The sequence below is a fragment of the Osmia bicornis genome, chromosome 1, assembly GCF_907164935.1.
Source record: "Osmia bicornis bicornis chromosome 1, iOsmBic2.1, whole genome shotgun sequence".
Lineage (NCBI taxonomy): Eukaryota > Metazoa > Arthropoda > Insecta > Hymenoptera > Megachilidae > Osmia > Osmia bicornis.
Genome location: NC_060216.1, coordinates 13,712,780 through 13,728,064, shown reverse-complemented (window position 1 = coordinate 13,728,064; position 15,285 = coordinate 13,712,780). Strand labels below are relative to the sequence as shown.

At 37.6% G+C, this 15,285-nt stretch overlaps 4 protein-coding genes across 5 annotated transcripts; 1 reads left to right on the top strand and 3 right to left on the bottom strand.

Moving 5' to 3' along the window:
* Nucleotides 1-502: 502 nt before the first annotated feature.
* LOC114870884 lies at nucleotides 503-1,448 on the bottom strand. The gene is made up of 4 exons (XM_029176082.1): nucleotides 1,224-1,448; nucleotides 993-1,150; nucleotides 756-932; nucleotides 503-660 (listed from the first exon to the last, which is right to left on the bottom strand). Exons 1-4 carry the CDS (start codon nucleotides 1,406-1,408, stop codon nucleotides 503-505), a joined length of 678 nt encoding a protein of 225 aa, XP_029031915.1. The 5' UTR covers nucleotides 1,409-1,448.
* Nucleotides 1,449-2,075: 627 nt separating this feature from the next.
* On the bottom strand, nucleotides 2,076-3,703 carry LOC114883200. Its single transcript, XM_046288363.1, has 4 exons — nucleotides 3,657-3,703; nucleotides 3,351-3,576; nucleotides 2,957-3,277; nucleotides 2,076-2,474 (listed from the first exon to the last, which is right to left on the bottom strand). The coding sequence occupies exons 1-4, from the start codon at nucleotides 3,701-3,703 to the stop codon at nucleotides 2,076-2,078; spliced, it is 993 nt and encodes a 330-aa protein (XP_046144319.1).
* A 554-nt stretch (nucleotides 3,704-4,257) lies between these two features.
* On the bottom strand, nucleotides 4,258-6,643 carry LOC114870855. The gene is made up of 5 exons (XM_029176017.2): nucleotides 6,141-6,643; nucleotides 5,197-5,512; nucleotides 4,789-4,909; nucleotides 4,507-4,714; nucleotides 4,258-4,444 (listed from the first exon to the last, which is right to left on the bottom strand). Exons 2-5 carry the CDS (start codon nucleotides 5,422-5,424, stop codon nucleotides 4,258-4,260), a joined length of 744 nt encoding a protein of 247 aa, XP_029031850.1. The 5' UTR covers nucleotides 5,425-5,512; nucleotides 6,141-6,643.
* Nucleotides 6,644-7,531: 888 nt separating this feature from the next.
* On the top strand, nucleotides 7,532-11,369 carry LOC114883205 (U8-agatoxin-Ao1a-like). Of its 2 annotated transcripts, none has more exons than XM_029200770.2 (3): nucleotides 7,532-7,823; nucleotides 9,557-9,635; nucleotides 9,909-11,369. In XM_029200770.2, the coding sequence occupies exons 1-3, from the start codon at nucleotides 7,742-7,744 to the stop codon at nucleotides 10,042-10,044; spliced, it is 297 nt and encodes a 98-aa protein (XP_029056603.1). In that variant the 5' UTR covers nucleotides 7,532-7,741; the 3' UTR covers nucleotides 10,045-11,369. The 2 variants fall into 2 exon arrangements, with proteins under 2 accessions (XP_029056603.1, XP_029056602.1); XM_029200769.2 differs by having other exon boundaries at nucleotides 7,537-7,823; nucleotides 9,882-11,369.
* Nucleotides 11,370-15,285: the final 3,916 nt, after the last annotated feature.

Sequence of the window (15,285 nt, the reverse complement as noted above, 5' to 3'; positions counted from 1 at the left end):
TAAGAGATATAGGGCTGAGCCCCGTGGGATCCGGAAAGACAAAAAAAATAATAAATAATTGGAAAGTGTGAGCCGAAGTCCATGAAGAGGGATGCAATCATAAATGTGATTCCCCTTCGATGAGTTTATTTAATAAGCAAAGAAAATAAATGAAGTAAATTAAATATTTACCTTTAATGCGTAAATATTTACCTTTATACAATATTGAGAAGTAATTACTGTGTTTTAATATAAGTTTGATTTTTATAATTTATTAAAGATCAAACAATCATTAAATGTTAAACGTACAGTAATAAAAGTTACAACTTATACAGTTTACTCTTAGATTTTTAAATTTATCTGCTGCTTTTTTAAAGTAATTTATTTACCATGGCACACAAATTGAGTACAACCTTGTTAAACAATTATTTTAATAATTCTTCGGTCTTCTGCTCGTTCTAACTGATTTTTTTCGAAAAATGGATACTCTAATCAGTAAGGGAAATAATTTATGGTTTCGAGTTTATAATCTACAGTCACCGAATCTTTTCCTAGACGACGGTAATGGTTCCAAATACTGTTGTCGATTTTTCATGTTGCTTAGACCCATTTTACTAATATTGTCCATGTATTCTGAACGTTCAGACATAGGTGTATTCCATAAAGAGAAACATTCTGGAACTAAAGGTACATTTCCACAATATTGCATCTCTAGCTTTTATATTTTTATTTAGTATTAATTTGAAGATCATCACGAATAAGAAAATATTTAATACCTTGCAAAAGATTAATGGTCTTTGCTGGTTGAATATGTGGTCTCTCGATGGCGGTATACCTGAACCTTGTAGGATCTCTATACCCTTCTTTTAATTCTGTAACTTCCGTTGGTATTGGGGAACAGTATGGGGAATCGACTGCAGCCATCAGTTTTCTGTACCCGCTAATCGGCAATCCTAAATGTATTTAAACTAATTATTTAGAAAAATCCTTATTTTCTCAGCATTCTTTCGTACCTCTTCTCGAGTAGTCTGTTTGATAAACGCTTTTCATTGTCTCCTCCATCGATTCGCAGTTGCTGTCCAACAGCGCTGTTGTTAGATTCGTCATCTTGCGATTAACTTTCATTAATTGATCATAAATTTGTCGTTCCTTCTCTGCTAAATACTTGTAACTGAAAATATGTTTCTAACGATCTATCGAAATTCCTTTTTCAAAGTGTTCTAATTAGACAAATATTAATTTACTTATTCTTGTTGATTTGATGGCCATGCACGTCGCATTTGCAATCTTCAGGGTCGGTTCTGGGCATATACAATCGAGTCCCCGTGTTCATGGGCGGTTGTGCAGGTTTCGCGATAAGAGGTATCGGGTAAGGCCATTTAAAGTCATTTTGAGTGTTCGAGATGAAGTTTTCCAACGCGGTAGTCATCGTGTACCAGTAATTTGATTGTGAATTTTAAAATAAACTACCGAAATTTACATTGGCCCCTGTGAACAGAAACATTTTCTTTCTATACAAAATTAAAGAATAATAAAAGCGCAAGGATCGAAATTTTTCGAGTTTCCTGTAAAAAGAATTTTCAGAATTTTCAAATTACCTTCTTAAATCGAATTTAACCTCTTTTTTTGTGGAAACTTCGTTTACCTAGAATTTCATCGTGGAAAAAACAGCCACTAAGCGTTACATGACAAAGAAGGCCGATCTGATTCGTTGGTGCTGGTCGTGCAATCGAGTCTCAACACCTTTCGGAAAAACCAAAATACGCTTTCTTTCGCCATCGTGATCGTGGCAACGACAGCTCTATAAAGAACGTAATGCAGTACAGCGTTCAAACAGAAAATACCGATGTTCGCGACCACCGATTCGGTTGTTGCCGTTAAATCGCTCATTTTGCTATCATTCACTAATGATTTATCGAATCGTACTCTTCGGTCCTCAATTTGACGGTCGATGTTCAATTTGAAGTTCAGGTTTTGTTCTACCCCTTCGATAGATAATTTCGCGCGTATCAGATTGTAGAGATGTAATCATTATACAAGGACGATTTATTGTCGTGAATAACAAAAGTACAATAAACGGACGATAAATTTGATTTTTAAGCGGAGGTTGCTGAGGTGTCGCTGAATTTCCGGCGCGGAGAGGCGGGCCTCGACATACGATCGATCGTTTCCGGTTCTTCCGGCTCGTTTCTCTTCTCGTGTTCTGCTTCGAATTCTTGGTCACCGACGAGCGGTACTTTCATGTAAATACGAGGGTCCATTCGTTTCTTCGGTTTCACACGGTACCTGTCCTTGTGCGATTCTTCTAGGGACGAAAAGAAACGCTCCTGAGGATTCGCCGAGGTTAACTTCAATAGTACCTCGTCCTGAGATTGACTGCAATTTTTCCTCTGAACGCGTCCTCTCGGTGTCGTGAAAATTGGCCTTGTCGTCTCTTGTACGCATCCGCAGTTCAATCGTGTGATCGTGGTCATTGTGCCGCATGGCTCTAAATTCTGGAGAATACATTTGTTCAGAAGTTTGCCGAACGAAGGTCCATTTATATTCGTCGATGTAATTTCCCTTTATCGAAATATTATCTACATAAATAAAAATTAAATGCTGTTCGTTGGTAAGCGTATCACTTGAGAACGGCTGGACCGATTTGGCTAATTCCTTTCTCTAAATGTTCGTAATAGTCCGAATAAGGTTTTTAGGGAAAGAAAAATTGGAAAAGTTGCCCGTTTTTGTATGAACTAAAGACCATAACTCACCATTCGAACGATGGATATGCGTAATTCTTTTTTTGTTTTGTTCGTTATGGTCCTGGAAAAGTTTTCAGGAAAAAAAATTTCAGACAATTACAAAGGAAAGTCGGAAAATTTGGACAGGACAACGTCTGTCGGGTCAGCTAGTTGGTTATATAAATGGACCTTTCAGAGTATAATTGTATCTAGAATCATATCGTATTTACTCTTTCTTGCAATACTTTGGGCACGTTTTTAGAACGATTTTCGGAATAAGGTTGAAAGCTGGTACTCTGTAATTTTCCGGCCGTCCTCAACGGCGATGTACCTATTTTAGCCCCGAGATAATATTCTCCTATTAATCGTTTAATCTCCTGCGAGTAGTATCTCTCGCTTATGTCTCGTTTCATTTGCAGTTCCTTTAATTTTTGCAACTTTTGCATCGCTATTACTGCCTCGGGCATATCGAACTCTGAGTGGCCATTCGATCGCTGAACCTTCTCGCGAATAGCAGGGTTGTTATGTTTCGGAACCACGTTCACGTAAATCGTTTCATCCGGATAATTATGTAACTGAAAGAAAATTAGATTTTACGATTTAAACATTTTTCTTTCAGATTAAAAGCTGAAGAAAAGAAGCAGCTACTGATACGGTGTTCCTATTGCCCTCTTCTTCTTCGACGACAGTTTCCTCGGAAGTCTTCGCTTCCGGAAATTTGCTGTGGGGTTCTCCGGGACAATCCTGCTGATATACGTTCGGTTTTGTGTATCGCGACTGGTTAGGGTGCACCTCTCTGGGCCAATTGTTTCCGGAAACGGTGGCTGTGTGCGGCGAGGATTTCCTCCGATTGTCCATTGGTCTCGATGGCCACCTTTCGTGATGCATAGTAATGTTGAAATTTCCACGAAAATAAATTGGTGTGTAATGTGATAAAGATTAAGGGTGATTTACTCGTCCGATACTTTGCCGCGAACCCGAGTCGGAGATAAGGTCGTCATTTTAATTTATCCCCCGTAACATGCGCTGTATCGAGCTGAGTAACATTTTATGCATCATTACCCAGGATTTGTTGTGCTAGATCACTTTACTTTTTCATGATTTCTCCATTTATACCGCGAACGAGGTAACTGACTTGTTTAAATAACTTCAGGTAACTTGAGAATTGTCATAAACAAACTACAGGGTAGATCAATATATTCAATGCACTTCTATCATTTCAAACCCCTTTTAATTCAAATCCCATCTTCGACTTTATCTACGGTCGGTATTTCAGAAACCGTATTTAAACACCAAGTCTCGTAAGACGGTAAGTCTATTTTTATACCTCGTTTAAGGTCTAACTTAAGATTAGTAATAAAATAAATAAAATTTATTATGATTATTAATATTAATATTATGTTTTAGGCAAAGTGCTGTGTAGTTATTATTCGAGTTGCCTTTTTTCGCTAGTTCTGCCATTCTTTACTAGATGGCAATAGAGGTACCGTTTTCCAAGAGCGCGTATATATAAAAATGATAAGACAAAAGTATTATATTGATTTATCTTAAGAAATCAAAGTACATTGGATGGAAGTGCCAGCTTCTTTTTCGCAAGAACCAAAGAGCATTCGGATGGTGTACTGTTGGGTCCTTTGGAATATATTTGTGGCTCTACTGGCAGGGGTGGTCCAAACGGACACTCCTTTATTATGCGATTTCCTATAGTTTCAATCGTGGCATCGTATTCTGTATCCCCGGTTCTGAAATAAATAATTATATAATAATAAAAAAATAGAAAAATACCTGCTCCTTTCTTTCTTACCGTATACGAAGAATTTCTCGTTCCTTTTGGCTCGGCGTTAAGTTATCCAGAGGTTTCTGAACTCTGTCAACGCGTAATAAATTTTCAGTGGCAATCTTCCACGGATTTCTATAGGATTTATTTTGAATCGTTTCCGATATGACCCAATCCTCTGGTAACTTTATATCTTTTCTTCTACCGTAGATCTTCACACGTGGCGAATAATCGCCTATTTTTAATAATTTTAATGACTTTGATAATTTTGTTTTTATAAGAACATTGAAAATTTTCAACGAAATTAACCTTTCGAATAATCCAACTGATAGAGAGTTTGCGTAACTTCGTTCTCTCTTCTCTCGATCAACTCTTCGTTTGGGGTGGTTTCCGGAAGAAAGTCTTTCATACGAGGGTGACTATCGCGAATCTAAATATTATCAAAAATATAGGAATTTTATCAAGATATATGTACAAGTGAAACTATTGCACTACGATACACACTAGTGTAATATAATATGTTTGAAGTGCTTGAAGATAGAAGGTTGAAATAATAAGTCTGGTTGTTATTTAATACTTTGCAGTCACGATTGATAACGAGTTGGAATATTTCTTGCAATTTCATTTTCGCCGATTAATTAACTTTTAAACTTACTAATTGTATGCAAGGGTGCAAGAGACAATAAAAAAGTTAACATTAAATTGTTGCTTCTTTACTCTGTTTAAAACATCTTGGGGATCTTCAGTCTGCTCGTCCAAAGGTAAAGTCGCATTCTTTCGACGAGTGTTTAAACATTTCTTGAAAGGACCATTTAAAATGGTCAAGGGTGGAGGGTAGCTGGTTTCTTGTACATATGCCTTTCGTTTCTCGGTTTGTTTCGCTGGAAAATCCTTTCTGTAAATCGTAAGGAAATCCCGAGTCTCATCTTCCAGTTCTAGGAGCATTTCTTCATTTCCCCGTAATATACATATATGCACTCGAAAAAATTTATTGGAGGTTAAACAAAATTTTGACGTTAATGATTGAATTTGTCTGGAAAAGAAAATGGTTTAAAGTTAGGAAACGCATCCCAGAAAAATGTATGTGAAAACTGAGGATAATGACGAAATGAAAATTAATTGCCAAAAAAAAGGAAAAAATTAATGACGTAGAAAAGCGTATAGAAAGTCGAAAGAAGAAGTCTAATGATCGTCCGATTTCTCGTGGCTCATTATGGAAACGATATAACAAGAGGCACGGCACCCTTGTGTACTATAAATGCCAATTAGGACATGACATCAAATTTCCCTGCGATAGGTGTGTTCTTGTTTATGCGACTCGCCTACGCTTTCTTCCTTTTTCGTTCTCTCTTTCTCGCTGTTTTTATCCTCGCGACTTAAAGAGGATTGGAAAAATAGGCACCAATGGATCAATCGAATTCTGTAGCTTTTCGATATTGGTATTTTGAGATTGCATCCCTATTAATTGACCATTTCTTTTTTCTTTAATGCACTAAAATTTCCATAAGAATCCAGTTTAAAAATGTTAAAATTAATTCAGGTTGAAACAATAGGAAAATTATTTCATAATTATCTAAGTTAGTGGTGTGAGTAAATATATTGATGAAAGAAGTAATTATTTTTTAATTGCAGACGAAAAGAGTGAAGATGATGAGACCTACCTTCACCTAATCACTTTTACCCAAAATTAGTTTGCCTTTATCAAGTCACAAAATTGCCCCTCGCATCCTAACAATACCTCTGTGTCATAGTTCATCAGCCAGAAGAAGCAATTTGTACCCTATCCTTTTACTTTTTCACCCTCTTGCTGTTCACCCACACGCGCTGCTTTTGAACCTTTCTCGGAAGACAAATGTTTCTTCTTCCCCTTGCTTTTATTCTTGCTTCTATGTTCCTATTCTTTGCTTTCTTCCTTCGTTCACGGGAACACGTTTATTGGCACTGCTACGAATTTCCTCTTGAGTTTTAGTATTTTTCCACTTGTATGTACAAATATGTACTTAGCTTAAAGGGTTGTTTCGTTTTTATTTAAAATTTTCGGTGCACCGTGTTCGCGTACCGAATACTTTGCATAAAATATATTAACTGCCTTGGAGAACCGGTATGTCGCTGATATTGCGTAAGTTAAATAGCGAACAATGCTTTGGATGATCCATAAAGCGAAATCGTTCAGTCGTAAGTGATTATTACGCATTGTTCGTCAATTATAACAAAGGCCTTCAATCGGATACATATATCTACTACACTAAACATACAGGGTGGGTCGATTGAATGAATCCATGCAATTCTCTTTCGAATCATTTGTTTTTCAAACAATGTTCCATGAAACTTCGGTTACTTGGTAAACAATGGTAAATAATTCATCTATCGTTTATTGTCAAAATTTGATAAACTATTCTATTCTGATTGCACCTGTTCTGTCATTAATTGTCAATTCTCAAAAACTCATTATGCACACTGTTTGCAGTAAAAGGATTAAAGTGCTCGGTATTTGTGCGAACATCATACAATTTAATTTCTCCATTAAAAATATCGAAATCGACTCCAATATCTGAAAAAGGAACGACGCAATTTCAGTCAGTTTTTCCCTTAAAGGTTTTAGGACTACTCAATCTCCGTCTGAATACCTCAGATACCACACATTCATTCTTAACTGCTTAAGAAAGCACACAGTTCAGTTCTTTCCTTGAAACCCTTCAATCGTCTCAATTCCCATAGAAATGCTTGAAAATGTCACATATCTTCTGCAGACATCAGCTTCTGGAGTGATTGAAAAATAAGTAGATAGAAGCGCAAGGAAAAAACGTAAATCGCATTAAGGATCACATAATCAGGGTAGGCACAGCGAGGGTACCAGTTGCTCCGCAACCAGTTGCTCGTGGTAAGGGTGGTAGCCAGCCTTGTCGAGGCGGTGTACGCGGCGCATTCGTATCGGTCCTCGAAGGATCCCTCTCTCGTTCCTTCTACACCCCTTCAGGTGGCCGCGTACAACCACTGGAACAGTGTCCAGACACCATGAACGAGCGTGGAACCGAGTCTTATCCTGCTGAATTCTCACCCTCCGCAACGAGATCCTCGTGGGGGCGAGTCGCCACGCCTCCTGCGTCTATATAAGCTACCACTCCGGTGTGGAAACCTCACTTGCACCCCGGCCACGGCCAGGAAAAGGTACACAATATCCACGGGAACGGTTCCACTAGCCTCGACCCCGGAACACCGACCAAGGATCAATCGTTAAAAAGCAGTACGATTCGAGGAAGTCATGAAGTTCTGTTTATTGTGGTTGTTCGTTTTCCTGGTCGTCCTTGCTGATAGGACCCTAGGTAGCCCCTATATCGACGATGGTAAGTGATTCATTTACTGATCCTTTTATGCTCTGTGCGAATGAAGGTTGAGGGATGGACGAAGAAGGACGTAGGTCACTGAGGACTTAAGTTTCTTTGACGGTGATAGAATTCTTTGAAGTATTTTCTTGAATCCTCTTACTTGAGAATATTTTTGTATTAATCTGTTGGTTTCCAATTCAAATATGACAGACTTGTATAATCAAAAATTATTAAAAATAAGGATATACGTAATATTTCAACCTTCTTTATTTCCTTTAACATTGCAACTTTGAATAATTAGTTCCAGCTGAGAAAATTAAAATTCATGGGGATAATGAGAATTTATATCTGTGGGTTCTGAAGGTCTTACGTTTGCTTATTTTTCAAAGTGATTAATGATACCTGCTTGAATATTATCTGTATAAATGTTGAATTTTTCATAAATCAAATTTTAAATATTTAAATGTTAAATATGTACATACACTGCATGTTTAATAAATGGCACATACTAAATTCATAGAACAGTTTAAGAATTCTCCTGCCTGTTTATCCAAGCTTCTATTATTATCGAAAGTGGAACGTAATTCAGTTATATATGAATGGTTAAATGGAAACAGAAAATATCGTAGTGTATTTTTAGCCGAGCGTTCGATTTTCCATTCTTATTTAGTGGTTTTCGTATCGGAATCGACGAGCGCGTTTAGTCGGTTGTTTCGATGCTATCCGATAATCGACCAGTTCAATCGCGTTAATTAATTAACGATTATTTGTTGGGACCAATACGATCGCAATGATAACGATCGTTTCGCGTAAATTGGACGAAAGTGCGGACGTTAAACGGTTCGATGCAATTCTATTCTGCATATGTGTACTTTTTAATTATTGCAACAAATATATTACATTTATATTAATCAATTCATATTTCTGCATTAAAAAATAAGGAAGTGAAACAGTGTCTTTCTTTTCAATAAAAAATACCCAACTTATTTTTATTAGATTTTTAATTTTGAAAATGTCAATCAGAAGTGGCCTTCGCAACAGTTAACGTGTTAAATCGTCGATAAAAGATCGAAAAGAATTTCGTACCACTCTCATGTCCAGTAGTATAACCCGTATGTGATCAGACGGCAATCGGATTTGTTGCCTTCGTACGTCCAATCGAAAGAGCAATCACTGTCACTTACTCTAACATTTCTCGAGCCGATATGTTGACAGCTCTTTTTGGCATACGATCCATTTTTTAAATATTTGATAGCATATCAAAGTTATTAAAATAATATAAATTTAATAAAAGTGTTCTTGAATATTAACACAATTAAATTCGCGTGATTTCAAGAATGTTTAGAGAATAGTTAATTATGCACGATCCTTTGGAAGGAAGGAAAATTTAATAATTGCACCTGGCGTTTAAAACCGAGGAAAATTTCGTTCATTCGCGTTTATGGGGGTTCCAAGAATATTGAAACATTGACAAAATCCCTGGGGTGGAATGCCAGGAACGCGGAACGAGAAGCACAGGGAAAAGCCGGCACGTTAGATTACCTTAATCCCGGAGGTGGTTGATGAGAATAACAACGAAGAAAATGAAGAAAGTCGGATAACGAATTATCACTGCGTGCTTCTCTCCGAGGGTGTAAAATTATACAGGAATTTTCTCGCGAATTTACCCTTGCACAGATGATTCATAGTCATTTTTAATCATCTCGATCCACGTTAAAGAATTTAATCAATTGGTGTTTTTGGTGTTACAGAGGAGGACTCTTTACAACTTGCCGATTCCGATTATACAGACAATGCATTGGAAAATTTAATGCGAGCTGCTCAACAAAAGTGAGTATTTATTGCCTTATTATATTAAATTCATGTCTCTTCCCATCCCCTCCAGAAGATTTTCATTAAAATTGCAGCTTTTTTATTCCAAAGTCGATGGACAATAATAAAAATGATTCGAAAGTTATTCGTTAGAAATTGTAGTAACTTTTATCTGTCACAAAAATAATTTCACCTCCCTCATATCCATCTTGATGTCTCGATGTCTTCGGAAAGCATTATTCTGACGCTCTTAATCTCGAGTAGACGTACCTCGTTGATTTACCTGTTTAGGAGGGCCTGCATAAGACGGGGTGGGAATTGCGACCACCGGCCGAAGGATTGCTGTTACAGTTCCAGTTGCAGATGCAATTTGTGGGGCTCGAATTGTCAATGCCAACGGATGGGTCTCTTCCAGAAGTGGGGCTAAACGTGTCCTCCGATTTCACCTTTATTTCGTCAACAATGTTTCCCTTAGCACGCGACAACTTGTCTTGCACGATCCGATATGATTTTCACATCCCTCGATTATTTAAACAAATATTTTCAAAACCTATCAATGATCTTCCGTACGAATATCTAACACTTCCACTAAAATTCTACACGACACGACTAGATCTAATTGTAAGCGGATTTCATTTGTAAACTAGTGAAAGCTGTAATCATCGAGCGGGATATTTTGTTTGTAAAATCATCAGCATCAGAATATATATTATAGAACGATGATTTCATTTCACTTTCTTCTTCGCATTATTTTCGGGGATGTTTAAGGAATCTACCTCCCCCGTTTATAACATTCTTTTGCAGTTTTAGTTTAAGTATTTAATTATATTTCTACTGCTATCAATTATAGTATACTTCGAGGCCTTGCGCAATCTGTCATTTGTGCACAGATATAAACCCCATCGATGCGGTGAACGATAAGAATAAAGCCGAAAGAACGCTAGTTACGTTTCTCAATGTTTGCTTGATTTTTTGTAAGAAACACCAGCCGAACTGCGAAAGCGAATCAAAAAATGAACCCGATTCTTCCTTCACGTAATACTAATAACGTACATAAGTTCAAACGAACAGCGCAACGATAAAGTATAAAAGTTACTCGAATGAATGCCTAACGCGAAGAAATAAGAGTTTCTAATTGAAAATTCTATTTCTCCTTTTGTTCAGCTATTCAGCGATTATTTAACCCGAGTTCGATGTTGACGAGTGTTTTAGCGGTAGTTGAAAGCTTTGCGACTGATTTATTTATTGAGCTGTAAATTTCTTTTCGTGAAACATTTGTGTAATCGTGAATCGTGTCTGTCACGGATTGGACTTGATCGTCAGGGATAAAATTGTATAAAATTAGCGTAGAGAAAGCGTGGAGAAATTACTCGTACGAACATTAATCTCTTGGTCAGGCTCGATTCTTACTGGTGATTTAAACCGTCATCTTCTACGATCAAGCGATGAAAAATTGGTGATTTATCGGAAGGAAAATATCAAAAAAATTTATGGATATACCGTCCTTTGATTGGGATTTCTCCTAGCCACTTTTTCTCAATCAGACGTCGGTGTTTCCTCGATTCAATCGCTATCGGGAATGATCACGGTTCGTCCCGTAAAATTATTGAAATTTGCTGAATCGTCTCTTGGGACACGCGGTCTCAGATATTAGGAAAATGTCTCCTATTAAATTTTAAACGTACCTAAGTGTATGCATTACAATAATGTATGTTATCGTATCGTATTGGAAGGTGGATGTACATGTACCGATATATTATATGGAAATATAATATATATTATATATGTGACGACAAGTTAATTTTCTCATCCAATTTCTGCTTTTCTTTGCGACACTTTTGTTTTCTTCGACATTTTTAATCGAGCAAAAATATGAGACAATCGGTGGAACACGAATAGGAAGGCGAATGAACAAGAGGATCTGACCAGTCACGAGTTTAAACTCGAGCAGAACACGAGAATAAAAGGTTTGCCTTAAATCTGCTCGCGACCTCTCAGAACGACCCAGCGATGGTACATACCATGGATCGAGTGGGTCGAGTAACTGGATCGTAACGTTTCACTTCTATCTCAATGTGTATGCTCGCAGGACATCGTTGGTAGGATCCGTGTCCACGAAAGTAGGAAGTCGAATCGCGATCGAACGAAGATGTATCCAGCCAGATCCCGATCTTACGGCCGCGGTAGAAGAAGGTTAAACGAGTTAACCTCGACGAATCTATGGTCGACTCTGGCTCGTAAATAATCTCTCTTCGTGGTAATGAAACGTGTGACCACCACGGGTGTCCGGGATTATTCGGGAATCTCTGCTGGCCGTTGCCATAACGAGCGAAACTTTACTCGAGAGTTAACTGAATTCTCAGTTGTTCTAAATGCCTTAGGGGGAGGAAAATCGTTGGGTCGGAGAGGAAAACTCGTAGAACTTTCAGTTTTATTTCCGAACAAGTTCTTTACCCTTAGCACGAATTAAATACGTCTAAATAATTTCATACAAATTAATTAGCAACGCCGTTGACACAGGACGAGTAACATTTTTCATCGCGTACGTTTCAACGTTTTATTAGACACGGGTCAATTGGTTTTCCAGGTCGTGTCGCCTCGTGCAATTAAGCAGCTAGTGTGATCTAGTTAGGAAAAATAAAATACTCTTCGTGGTGACGAAATCCTAACTCTACGTGTGCTGATACATTATTTGCTCAATGCTTATTTCGAGCATTTATAAAGACAAAAACCATGCGAATGTAAATTGTTACTTAATACATCAGCGATGAATGGGGTTTCAATGAAATTGTAGACTCTTTTTGAAAAAAGGTATATATCTGATGTTGAGATACAATGCTCCACCTACGTTATATTACCAGGGGTTCGTTAATTAGAAACTGACGTCATTGGCTGAATGCTATATTTGCAATTCGTAGTCACCCGAAAATAAAGCATTTAACCGGAATATGCGACGAAGCAATTGGATTAGCGTTTATGCAACGAATAATAAATTCCAACAGCATGATTAATATCATTGATGATCACTATGAGGTACCTACACTGGTGATCAATATTATCGAATAATTGAAACGTGACGATCATTATGATAAGCACAAAATTCTATAAAAAAGAGTAACAATAGGAACATTTATCATTATAATATATCATCCCACCTACCTGGTTGTACCCTACTTTCTCCTATTCAATTCTGCCAGTTAGTTACCAGACAATTTTTGCCAATTACATGATGTTTTACAATAAAAATGAGTGGATAAAGGTCAGAATCACTGTCAGAAGGTTCGATGACACCGACACAGAACGAACTACAATCTGTGGATCACGTTTTGCACGAAGTACGAGTTCAACGAACCATGCTTCGATCTCCTACGGCGTCTATCTGTTTCGGTGTTTCATTCTGAAGGCAGCGAAAGGTCAGAAGGGTTGTGACAGAAGATAACCCTGCCAAAGGGACAGACTTATTGTTTGCTAACCGATTTACTTTGCCCCCAAGTGATCCTCGATCGACTTCGTCTTGTGAAGAACTGTCGATATCCTTTTTCCATTGCGTTTTAATATTTAACTTGAAAAAATGGTTGAATTTAAAAAAAAAAAAGAGTAAAATCTATGTAACGCTGTAGGGATGCTTTACGAGAGTAATTAATGAGTAGCAATTAATTATTTCAAAGTACTACACATTCAGTAGAGAGCTAGGTAACAGTGGTATTTTTGTGAAAGTCAGTCGGACATGGTCATGCTTTGTCGTAAACGGTTTAATTACATCCCTTTGTTCTCCCAGGCATTTCCTTTTATCCGCGCGGATAATCTCGACCTTTCAAGTTCAGTGACCCGATGGTGAACCATAAATCAAAGGTGGTTTGTATTCGCTATTGAGCATGGTAACACCTCTTTCAATATAAACCTGACATCAAGGTTATATCTTTCATTTTGTAGGAATATTCAGTTGGTTTAATTTCAACTATGAAAAAAGCTTAGGTGAAGGATAAAGAAAGGATAAACTTTTGTCATAATGATTCATAACAATTTGATAGATTTTCAAAGGATCGCTTTTATGGGGTTTCGCATTTGTTCCTGAAGGTTTAATACCAATCAAAGGTCAGAATATCCATTGGCCAGGAACAGTACGGATAATCAAGAACTACTGGCTCGAAATAACAGTGTTTCTCTTACGTAATCGCGTGTACCTTCGCGTTTCACGAGTATCCTTCTCTTAAAGTTGCGAGTAACCGACTGTACTCTTTGGCCAGATCCCTGGGATTTATCTTCCTTGAATCCATTCGACCGTTATCGTTCGATCGAACACGTGCTGCAAAACTGTACGGCACGAGTTAACGGTGATTCGCTTTCGAACGTGTGGCATCGTAGGCGGCCATAAAGTCGCAGCTTCGCTAAATCGATTTTCGACGAGGGTTACGAATACGAGAAGCTTCAACTGGTTCGAGGTCGTCTTTCTGATACCCCTGAATCCAGCGGTGCTTGAATTCCCCTTGTCTTGGCGTATTGTTGCGTAAGATCACTATACGAGAGTGCAACGGGTAACCTTGAAGAGCCTCGAGCTAGCTTACGCCCCCGCGTCGTGTCGTTTCCTACGAATACTCCAGTACCACCGTCCCTCCATGATACAGACCGATCGAATATTTTTATAAATATTATCGCTCGGTTTAAAAAGAATATAAAGTAGCCACGGAACTTTTTAGGAAATTTTCTAAACTGATCCAAAGAAGAAGGAAGAAATTCGAGTAGCAAACTAAACAGACATCTCTCTGTTTGAGTAGCTGTTGAGAATACCGAAGTCGTCTAACATTTTTCACCCATGGACCCGTTGAATATAAAATGAGCGCGGGGGCGTGAGAGATCGTCGAAACCTTCTTACGGTGTTGCGAAAGGGGAAAGTTAGAATAAATTCCAGATAAGCCCGGAATCAATTGTGTTCAACGAGGTCGGTTGGATTTTAATTTTAGCTTGGTGCTTAAAATTACGATTTTCAATTACTGGCGTTTTTAATTAATCAGAATTTTACAATCATTATAAGGAGAATGACTTATGCAACTGTGCAAATATTTGGACAGAATATTTTTTGAAGCAACACCTGATATTCCTTATCAGGAATTCTAAGTACATTATCTTGAAATATCGTTGTTACCAGGGAAACCATAATTTCAGTATGATACTATACCGCATTCCACCACGCCTTTGTCGTGCCGATGAATGAACGTTATCATTAGTTAATTTAGTACACGAAGCATAATCTGTAGGTACATAGGAATTGCGTTACACGTTTATTTATGCGAGAATATTAATTAATTTATCCGTAACGCGTATGTATGTCCTAGGTTGCTATTCAAATCATACACCGGTCTCCAAATAGTATTTAACATTTACATTACATTTCTGACGGTAATGAATTTATGATAAATATAGTAATAATTTGAATTTAGTTTCAAGTTTTCGAAACGGTAGGTAATGTAATATGAAACAGCGGATACCTTATTAGCCGAGTTGTACCGTTTTATTGGTACATTATATGATAATTTTAATTAGAGCTAAAGTCGAACGGAAATTCCTCACGGTGCAAATAGGCAGAGAAAGAGGATAGAGATTACGGTTGGCGCATTAAGGCAGAAGTGTTTAAGGAGGTGCTCGACTAATGTCTCTGATATTAATAACG

Coding starts and splice junctions, on each gene's coding strand:
- LOC114883205 (XM_029200769.2), top strand. CDS start 7,742: ATGAAGTTCTGTTTATTGTGGTTGTTCGTTTTCCTGGTCGTCCTTGCT. Junction 7,824..9,556: donor TAGCCCCTATATCGACGATG/GTAAGTGATTCA, acceptor TTGGTGTTACAG/AGGAGGACTCTTTACAACTT. Junction 9,636..9,881: donor ATGCGAGCTGCTCAACAAAA/GTGAGTATTTAT, acceptor AATCTCGAGTAG/ACGTACCTCGTTGATTTACC.
- LOC114870884 (XM_029176082.1), bottom strand. CDS start 1,408: ATGACTACCGCGTTGGAAAACTTCATCTCGAACACTCAAAATGACTTT. Junction 1,151..1,223: donor CATCAAATCAACAAGAATAA/GTAAATTAATAT, acceptor ACATATTTTCAG/TTACAAGTATTTAGCAGAGA. Junction 661..755: donor GACCATTAATCTTTTGCAAG/GTATTAAATATT, acceptor ATGTACCTTTAG/TTCCAGAATGTTTCTCTTTA.
- LOC114883200 (XM_046288363.1), bottom strand. CDS start 3,703: ATGACGACCTTATCTCCGACTCGGGTTCGCGGCAAAGTATCGGACGA. Junction 3,278..3,350: donor GCAATAGGAACACCGTATCA/GTAGCTGCTTCT, acceptor ATTTTCTTTCAG/TTACATAATTATCCGGATGA. Junction 2,475..2,956: donor CCGAAAATCGTTCTAAAAAC/GTGCCCAAAGTA, acceptor TGTATTCTCCAG/AATTTAGAGCCATGCGGCAC.
- LOC114870855 (XM_029176017.2), bottom strand. CDS start 5,424: ATGCTCCTAGAACTGGAAGATGAGACTCGGGATTTCCTTACGATTTAC. Junction 4,910..5,196: donor CCCAAGATGTTTTAAACAGA/GTAAAGAAGCAA, acceptor GATAATATTTAG/ATTCGCGATAGTCACCCTCG. Junction 4,445..4,506: donor CGAGAAATTCTTCGTATACG/GTAAGAAAGAAA, acceptor TATTTATTTCAG/AACCGGGGATACAGAATACG.